At 34.4% G+C, this 9735-nt stretch overlaps 1 protein-coding gene across 4 annotated transcripts; it reads left to right on the forward strand.

The window, feature by feature from the left end:
* Window positions 1-3297: 3297 nt before the first annotated feature.
* LOC143546330 (serine/threonine-protein kinase GRIK1-like) lies at window positions 3298-8005 on the forward strand. Of its 4 annotated transcripts, XM_077038019.1 has the most exons (12): window positions 3298-3409; window positions 3595-3730; window positions 4566-4959; window positions 5633-5707; window positions 5819-5863; window positions 6001-6075; window positions 6189-6276; window positions 6380-6504; window positions 6977-7072; window positions 7186-7368; window positions 7448-7526; window positions 7606-8005. In XM_077038019.1, the coding sequence occupies exons 3-12, from the start codon at window positions 4612-4614 to the stop codon at window positions 7758-7760; spliced, it is 1269 nt and encodes a 422-aa protein (XP_076894134.1). In that variant the 5' UTR covers window positions 3298-3409; window positions 3595-3730; window positions 4566-4611; the 3' UTR covers window positions 7761-8005. The 4 variants fall into 4 exon arrangements, with proteins under 4 accessions (XP_076894134.1, XP_076894135.1, XP_076894137.1 ...); XM_077038020.1 differs by lacking the exon at window positions 3298-3409 and having other exon boundaries at window positions 3592-3730; XM_077038022.1 differs by lacking the exons at window positions 3298-3409; window positions 3595-3730 and adding an exon at window positions 4514-4565 and having other exon boundaries at window positions 4649-4959.
* The last annotated feature ends 1730 nt before the right edge of the window (window positions 8006-9735 follow it).

Below are 9735 nucleotides of genomic sequence, written 5' to 3' on the forward strand. Positions count from 1 at the left end.
ATTGAAGACAAACGAAAAGGCAAGCCATGAGGTAAATATTTCTTTTTTTGTCATAGATATAAAGCCCTTGTGCTCGCCCAATAGGGGGTGAGTGCAAGTTGTTGTCTAACGTTATGGGATCGTCAAACACAACCACATCCCCATAATGGTTGTTATTTGCTAAAATCGTGTAATTGCCCCAAGCTGGTGAACCAACAATGGATCAATTATACCGAAACTAAATCGTAAATATAAATTAGTATGCCCAAAAAACATATTAAAACTAAGCATGAAAAAATAACAAAAATATATTGATTATTAGCTATTAAGTTTTATTACATTATAACATTGGCATAAACTTGAAAGTGTAAAAAAATAAAGGACCATCTATACCTATCAGTGCAAATATAAAAAAACTATAAATAAGAAAAGAAAAAAATACACATGCAATTGCCAAGGATTTGAACCTAGGCCCTATCCATCATTCTAACTTAACAAAGACCCAACAGACCAACACAAAACAATGGTATTTTGTTCAATACAAATATACTAAAGGAGAAATAAGTGAGTAGCTTACAAACTTTGTGGCACCAAGATTTTTTAAAAAGACTTAAAATAAAAAAAATTACTCGGTTATACACTATAACGGTAACTCACCCTTAAACCCTTGATCCGGTCCGGTGTTGACAACCCCTTGGCGTATGAGCTCAACAGGACCAAGCGTATAACACGCCAGACATCGTATCATACGCTAGATCTTCGTATTTGCTTGCCAAATTTGATGTTCCTCTTTGATTCATTTCGATCTATGTGAAACTTCTCATACTAAATTTTCACATAGACTAAACCTGGCTCGTTGTCTTTAGAATGCTAAAATATAGGAGTGAGCAAAAAACGGTTCGGAACCATCAGAACCAAGGAACCGGAATCGAACCGGTGCCTCAAAACTGCTAATGCGTGTTACCTTACGGTTCTCCATTCTCATAATTTGCATTAAATGGTTCCCGGTTCGGTTCTAGACTTGGAACTGAAGAACCGGAATTTTAAAAGTGTTTTAAATAAATTTCTCATCCTCATTTTTTATAGAGCCGGCATCCATTCAACCATTCTTTCTTACGTTCAAGACCTTGCAACCATGATCAATTTTTGCTTAAGCTATTAAGGTAATTTAATATAAAATGATTTAATCTTCAATTAATCTATCGTTGCTATTGATTTATTTAACTTAAACAGTTAGGTTTTAATAAAAAAATTATAACGATATTCATGTTGTAATCTAAATTAGTTTACGGTAAAAGAAGACATACAAATGTATAAACTTGTTTTGTAATTTGTAAAGTTTGCACAACTCATTTGATAAATAAAAGATCGAATTGGTTCTAGCCAGAACCGGCTTTAGTGGTTCTGAAACCGAACCAGTTTACTATAATAGGTTCCGGTTCCAGTTTTATTTTTCACTCATTTTTTGTTCCGGTTCCGGTTCATTCCTCGCGGTTCTAAACCGTTGCACAGCCCTAATAATAATAATAACTAGGTAAACAACCAGCCGCGTTGCGGCGGTGCTCAGTTGGTATCAGTTAATTCCATTACAAAACCGACATCAATAAAGAAAATAATAATATGTAAACGTCCAAAATAATATCGACACACGTACAACTTATGTCGAAATGACACGAACTTGGTTACGATACCGATACCGACATTATATAGCTTATGACACAAGTAACATATCTAAAATGATTTTACCCGATCGTTAAAGTTCGGGCAATATTGTAGCGGTGAATCGATGTGAATTCGGCAGGTGTCGATATGTTCGTCACGATTCCAAAAATAAACGCAAATAATAAATTCCTCAAGTTTATATATTTTTAAAAGACAATAAAAATGTATATATTAGAAGAAAGAAAACAAATACAAAAAGAGAATATTCTCCACCAAAATTCATAGAAATATAAAAAAAAAGTAAAGGAAAAGAAAAAAATCCCTGCTTTGCTTTACTGATGAATGTAGGCCTCGAACCTGCGTGAGGAGCCATAGACTAAGTCAAAATATATAGCACAATACCAATCAGGCTATACCATCTTCATGTTATTAATATCAAAATAATTAGATTAAATTCATAACTGAACTAATAACTTTTAGGTGCTGTTTGTTTTTGCAGACATAAACTGTCTGTAAGCTGATTTCATCTGTTTTTATGTCTGCAGCTGAAGATGTGGTCTGAAGCTCTGTAAGCTGAAAAAATAAGACTGTTTGTTTTTATAAGTTAACACTGTCTGCATAAACTGAAAATACAAACACATTAATTAATAAATTATTTATTAATTCATTAATATCACCAAGAAAGGGAAGTACAAGGAGTTCCAGAAGACGATGTAGAAGAAACTCCATTGTTACTATTCGAATCACCACCGCCACAAACGTCTTCGTCGTCGCCAGAAGACGTCTCCTCCGTCTCCAACCGTGACGGCGACGTGTCCGGCGTCTCAAACGGCGTATTTCCGGCGACCCTACTCTTTCTCCCGTTTTCCTCACCGTTGTACACCGGATTCGAAATGGATGGGTGGCATGGGCGATTAATCCCATCGGGACCGGAATGGCGGGGGCTCAATCGTTTATCGCGTTCAAGGGTTCCAACGGATCGATGACGGTGAAGACGTATAATATTAGCTCCTACTCGTCAATTGTTGAAGGGAAGATTGCGTTTGAAGTGCCGGAGGCTAGTGCTGAGTTTTCCGGTGGGGTGATGAGGATTTTTGCGACGATGAAGTTGCCGGAGGCGATGACGGAGGTGAATCATATCTGGCCGGAGTTTATGGGATGCTTATTGTTGTTTTTGGATGGTTGGAGAGGAGGCAGCAGGAGAGCAGGTAGGGTGAAGATGTGTGAAGCAATAATTTTTAGCTTCTTTTTTAAGATAAAAGAAGCTGATTTCAGATCTTATCTTAAAAAAAAAAACAAACAGTCTTCATGGGTGATGTCTGCGCGCCTGCAGACATCACCCCTCCTGCAGATGTTTTAATCAAAAACAAACACAACCTTAGAAAACCAATTTTATGGCACCGACATTTCAACTTTTATCTATATAGATAATAATAATAATAATAATAATAATAATAATAATAAATGATTGGGCCAAATCAAAACCTGAGAAAGACACGATAGCAAAAGCAAAAGGTACGGAGTCCAGGCCCTAATTAATACCATATGAAATTACCAAATCACCCTCGGGCCCACCCACTCTCTTTACCCCGTCATCATCATCAAATTTATTTCCAGCCTCGCAACTACCAAACCAAAGCAGTTGCTGTCAATCCACGCGCGGCCCACGCGCCGCCATATTAGCCGGAAAGCTTTCACTTCTGTCTCTACTTCCTCATTAATCGATCAATTCCAGCCTCTAATTTAGCTTACGTCATTCCAATCCAAGGTATTATTATTATTATTATTAGTCCATGCGTCAATGTTATTCCTCGTCATCATATTATTATTCTAATTCATAATCATTTGGAGCTTTATGCAACTTGTATTAATAATAATTATCTCGATTACTTTTTTTATTATTATTATGTGCGTTTTCCTATTTGTTCTTCAATTTGGGCGTTTTTGCTGAAGGTATCGTAATTGCTGCTGAGAGATGTTATTGGTTTTGAATCGTAATGCTACTTGTTTGATCAACTGCATCTTTCATTTCTCTGAATGGCATCCATTGGAAGCTAGGGCTTAATTGCTCACTCAATCTCTGTAGCAGGTATGCACACTTAGGTTATTGAAGTCTTAATTTCTTATAATTATGCCTAAATTTTGTCAATTTGTTATAGAAACAGTTGATTATGATATGAATTGCACATTGAAAGTTTGTTGTATTTAACTATCAAAAACCCTAATAGTCATATTTAAATCAACTTGAATTTATTAGTTATCTTTTTTATCCATTTCATTCTCAGTTTTGAAAGTAGTTATCTTTAGGCATGTAACCGAACCGTTACCGAGTGCTCAGAGAACACTTGGTGATCCGTTTGGTGGGACGTTTGCTTATTTATTAAACTAACAAACATGAACAAAAAGATACGCATTTAGGTCAAACGAATGAATATGAGCACGTGTTTCGTTCGATCATTTATGTTTGTGAGCGTTCGTTTATATTTATTCGTTTCTGTTCGTTCATAAATGTTTGCTCGTTTACGTTCATTAATAAATTCATTATAAGTTTTTTGGACCATTACACCTTAATTTAGTTTTAAGTTTTAAAAAATATTATATTGTTAACGAACTAACATAAACAAACTCAAACACAAACAAGAAGTCTCTGTTTACTTAACTGTTCATCTTCTATAGTTTTTTTGGATGAACTTAATCAAACGTACACAAACACACTCCCTTTGTTTCGATTGTTTGCTTGGTTAAATTTAAACGAATGTGCACAAGCATGCTTTGTTTGTGTTCGTTTGGTTTGTTTACAAGTCTGGTTATCTTTTTGAACATAAGAAGCACTTACTCTTACTGTTTGTAGGTTGCAAATACCTGTGGTCTTGTGGATCATTGCATGGTTGTTTGATTTGAGGTTTATTTCGTTTGTTGAGCAGGTTTGTTAAAAGTTGTTAAATATTAGTTAAGATCAAGTATCCAATAATGTTTATTATGGGATACTCTCTTGCAAGTGTGGCAGAAATGGGATGTTGTGGTTGTTTTGGGTTTTCGTTTAGAAAAAAGCAAGAGAAAGTTAGACCTAATTCCCACATTGGGAACCACATTTCACAGGAGTTGTTGCTAAATGATGAAGTTGAAGAGGAAGAAGATGAAGAAGAAGAAGATAACTACTCATATGGTGATGATATGTCTGAATCTGAAAAAGGGGATCATGAAGAATTTAGGAACCCGTCAAGACTTTCTGAAGATATTCTTCTGTACAGGATGCAAAATGGTTTGATTTGCAGGGAATTTCCTGTTAAGGAAACTCACAAAGTTGTCCGGTCAGAGGTAATTTGGTACATATAGTTAGTGTATTGCTTGCTTTTGCACAAAGTTATTAATAAGTGATTGTTTTTTTCAATACCACATTCATATTGGTCTATTTCTTGAATTTTCGGAAGATAATAAAGTCTTAACATTACTCCCTTTTGTAATTTAAGACTACCAAATAGTGTTAGGGCGCTTAATTAATCTTGACGTTATATTATTATGAGAATATGGAGATAATGGTTGTGGGTCCATTCAACTTTTTTCACTAAATTCACCATAAACTGACACTACTTTATAGCATTCCCAAGCATATGTATCAGCATATGGTTCCACTTATAGCAATTCTATTGAGAAACACGGCAAATAATGAAAATGTCCTTGCTTAATAACTTTAACATATAACATGCTGACACCTCATCAAAGGTATTTTCTCTTCCAAATCTTTAATGCTATTTTCGTCATCTGATATGTTTTTGACTGAAATTGGTATTGTTGAAACCATATACATACTTAGGTGGCCTATACATTAGTTAAATGTAATATGGGTGGTCTTGATGAAAAAAAAGTTGAAAACTTTGGTGGCGTCCACATATTATTCTTAATTTCATCTACCATCCTGCTCCGTTTTTGTAATGTTAAAACTATATTATTCTCTTTTTTTTACTTATATTTGTTTTTCTTCATTTTCTAGGATGAGAACGGAAACAAGACGGTGAATGAGTATGTTCGCGAGTACAAAATTGGCTCCGGTAGCTACGGGAAAGTGGTGAGATTTTTTGTTTTTTTATGCGCTATGCAAACTTCCTTTTTTTCAATTAGAACTTAAAAAGGATGTATTTTATTAAGGCTCACTCATTTAATTTGTATTGTCTAACAGGTTCTGTACAGAAGCCGGGTGGACGGAAAGCATTATGCAATTAAGGTAGGGTACTAAACTGTAAGAATTTGATTTTCCTAGATCTTGTTGCTGATTCATGTTCTTCCAGATTGAATTTCCTTATTAATTCTGTTATTCTTATTTTGATGGGCCATGTTTAAATGTTTAATATTTAAATACAGGCGTTTCACAAGTCTCATTTGTTAAAGCTACGAGTTGCCCCGTCTGAAACTGCAATGTCTGATGTTCTTCGCGAGGTATTTTTCTGTTTTCTCTTGTGCGTTTATATCATATTTTTTTATATATTTATTTGAATTTCGATAATTATACAATTCTGTTGGCTAATGGCGGTTCATCAATTAACTTGCAGGTCTTAATTATGAAAATGCTAAGTCACCCTAATATAGTAAATCTGATTGAGGTTATTGATGACCCAAGCACGGATCATTTCTACATGGGTATGGAAGGCATTGTATTTATTTCTCTTCTTGCATTACTGCGTTTTTAGTTTTCATTGGTTACTAGGATTTCTGATTTATTTTTAAAAAAATCTCTTTTCAGTTCTAGAATATGTGGAAGGAAAATGGGTCTTTGAAGGTGCTGGACCGCCAGGTGGCTTGGGTCAAACTGTTTCAAGGAGATATATGCGTGATATAGTTTCTGGTTTGATGTATCTCCATTCTCATGTATGACTCCACTTTCAACTTTAATATTCTATTGCTGTTTTTAAGCTAACCAAATAAAAAACTATTTTATTTTATTATTTCGAATTATGCCAATGAAGTTTTAAATTTATCTCAATTATTGTGCCTTATTATAGTCAAGTAAACAAGAAAATATATCCTTTCTAGAAAATGTTTTCAGTGCCATTTCTCTAATTGTTTAACTCATACATCATAGCAAAAGCTACCTTTTGTCTTGTGCTTTGTGTTATTCCTATTAAAGTCAACTTAAATGTGTTTAAAATTGTGTGATAGTCCAAACATAAATTATTTTATTTATTGAAATTCCATGCAAACGTAGGGTAGTGTAGTAGTACTAGAGGGTAGTCATCTCATATTTTATATCATAATATTACTAAATGTTGCATGATGCCATGAAACCTTATCTTGCTCTTCTTTTATTTAATTTTTTCTTATTTTTCCTTTTGAGTCTCAGAATGTTGTGCATGGTGATATAAAGCCTGATAATCTTCTTGTTACCGCAAGTGGCTCGGTAAAGATTGCTGATTTCAGTGTCAGCCAGGTTTTCGAGGTAATAGTTTGTCATTTTCATTTGGTTTCAGTTATTTTATATAATATTTTCAAATTTTTTTTAACTTTAATTCTCAAATTAATGAATTTTAATGGAAATTATGTGATTTATAGGATGGAAATGACATGCTTCGTCGCTCACCAGGGACTCCTGTATTCACCGCTCCTGAGTGTTGTCAAGGTCTAACTTATCATGGTAAAGCGGCTGACACATGGGCTGTTGGAGTAACCTTATATTGTATGATACTAGGAAAATATCCTTTTCTTGGAGACACACTACAAGATACATATGATAAGGTATGCCACCTGGTATTTATATACAATTCTCATAATTCTTTTATTTTTTATTTTTTTAAATATTTTGACTTTTTCCCAGATTGTTAATGATGATATGTGGCTCCCCGTGGGTATGAACCCGGTACTGAAGAACCTACTCGAGGGTCTTCTTTGCAAAGGTAAACAATTTCATCAACAATTGTCTTTGACTTTTAGTTATAATGTTTGCTGATGTATATATGTTATTAATGTCAACAGACCCAACAAAGAGATTGACTTTAGAGATGGTTGCGGTGCACCCATGGATTGTGGGTGAGGAGGGTCCGATACCTTATTTTTTGTGCTGGTGCAAACGTAATACATTACAGAGGGAGCAGATGTCTGATGGGAATATAACAGAGTCCTCTTCCTAATATTTGACCAAAACCCCTTTTTTTTAGTTTTTTGTATAGTAAGAGTTTGTTTGGGAGTTTGGTTGCAAGAGTTTGTATTTTGTTAATTATCGGATCATATAAGTTGAGATAATGTGTAGTTGAAAACTTTTTGTCGGGTTAGTTATACCTCGCTGTTTGAGGTCGTTTTAGCCGACTAGTTGTGTGTGCTGTCACCGTCACCCATTCAGCCTAGTCGAAAAGTTTTGGCTCAGATCCAATGATGACATGCTCGGATCACTGTTAAGAAGCCTACTGTCCTCTTAAGCCTTAATACCATTGTTACAACTAGCTAGGTTTGTAAACGAACACGAATGAGGCATGATCATGTTTGTTTTACTTTAATCGAACAAGCGATTGAACAAAAGCAATTAAATGGATGGGGTTTTGTTGGTCGTGTTCGTTTGCTAAGAAACCGAACATTTTTGTGTTTGTTTATATTTGACCATGAACAGTGAACATTATAAACAAACGTAACTGAACATAGATGAACAAACATAAACAAAACTAAGGAAAATCAATTAAAAACAAACGTGAACATCAGTCTCTTATATTGTAAAAATCTCTTAAACGGGTAAGGGTTTGAACCGATTGATTAAATAGATTGACGTCAACATGTTTAGTTGAACATTGAACATGTCAACTTAAGCATGACTTGACTTGTTTGATTAATATATTAACTTGTATCATAATTTGTATGTTAAAAAGGTTAGATATGATAGCACAAAACTTTTTTTTATTTTCATATCAAATATTCAAACTTTTGTTATACTAGATTTTTACACATGTAACTTTTCTCGCTTTATTTAAGTTTATCCTCTACACTTAAAATTCGATAATCTCTCTAGATCCTCAAATTTCCATATTTATGTCAATACTTGATTTAAGGGTGAGATAAATTCTTTGCAATGTGATCATCATGTGAAATTTGATGTCATACATGACATTGCCACCAATGAAACACAATTTTCGTTCTCTTTCCCCCTTTCCTATCACCATAATGGCAAGCCATAACTTATCAACAATGTAGCTAGTGCATGTGACCACTCACTTAACATTATTCCCTCCACATCAAATACCATACCCTTCGCTATAATGTTCAATAAAACGGTATGGATGACCACTCATTTTCGACATTTGGATGTTTTTAGTACTCTTATACTTCTCGTCCACACAAGCTCGCTCCTTACACCGTCTGTGTCACAATCATACACCATCTTATTAATGTCTCGTTTGGTCCTCACCTATTTCTCTTCACATTTATAAGTCGAGCACCATAAATGAGGTGCCACCAACCCTCCTAAACATAGCTCCTCACATCGTCTTAGGCCATCTACACACCCCTCTCTAGCAGCACGATATCAGTGACACTGATCATTAGTTTCCACTTATCTCAGCTTCGGTTGCTATTCCCATAAATCACCACCATTCTTTCATATAACTTTTAGCCATTCATGTGAATCCAATGTGTTTATAACGAAACATCTTTAACGTTACAGGGGCATGAGATATTGCTCCTGAATCCACACGCACCTTGGAACCCTTGCCAAGGGGGGCCTTGCCCCCGTTGTTCTCTTGGATATGTTTGTGCATGCATGAAATAAGTTCTTTATTGAACGAATGTATACTTCACACCTCCTAACTAATCTATAATCTTATTTCTCATTTGTTTAAGTAAAGCCAATTACCCAAATAATTTGATTACCCTAAAATCACCTTTATGAAGAATTTCAAACTTAGATAAAAAAACACTTTTATTTTCATATTATATAATAACGAGACGAGAATGTTCTTATTTCTCACCAAACTATTGATTTTATATTCTTGTCTTATTATTTTAATTAATATTATTTAATTATTTGAGTGTTTGCAAATAAAGAAAAGAGAAAAATAATAAAGTATTATTATATTTTTAGGTAAATTATTGGATTGCAAGGAAAACAAGAGCCAAATATGA

The sequence above is a fragment of the Bidens hawaiensis genome, unplaced genomic scaffold, assembly GCF_021521415.1.
Source record: "Bidens hawaiensis isolate Kalapana, Puna unplaced genomic scaffold, B.hawaiensis_p1.1 tig00014334_1, whole genome shotgun sequence".
Lineage (NCBI taxonomy): Eukaryota > Viridiplantae > Streptophyta > Magnoliopsida > Asterales > Asteraceae > Bidens > Bidens hawaiensis.

Coding starts and splice junctions, on each gene's coding strand:
- LOC143546330 (XM_077038019.1), top strand. CDS start 4,612: ATGTTTATTATGGGATACTCTCTTGCAAGTGTGGCAGAAATGGGATGT. Junction 4,960..5,632: donor ACAAAGTTGTCCGGTCAGAG/GTAATTTGGTAC, acceptor TTCATTTTCTAG/GATGAGAACGGAAACAAGAC. Junction 5,864..6,000: donor GAAAGCATTATGCAATTAAG/GTAGGGTACTAA, acceptor ATTTAAATACAG/GCGTTTCACAAGTCTCATTT.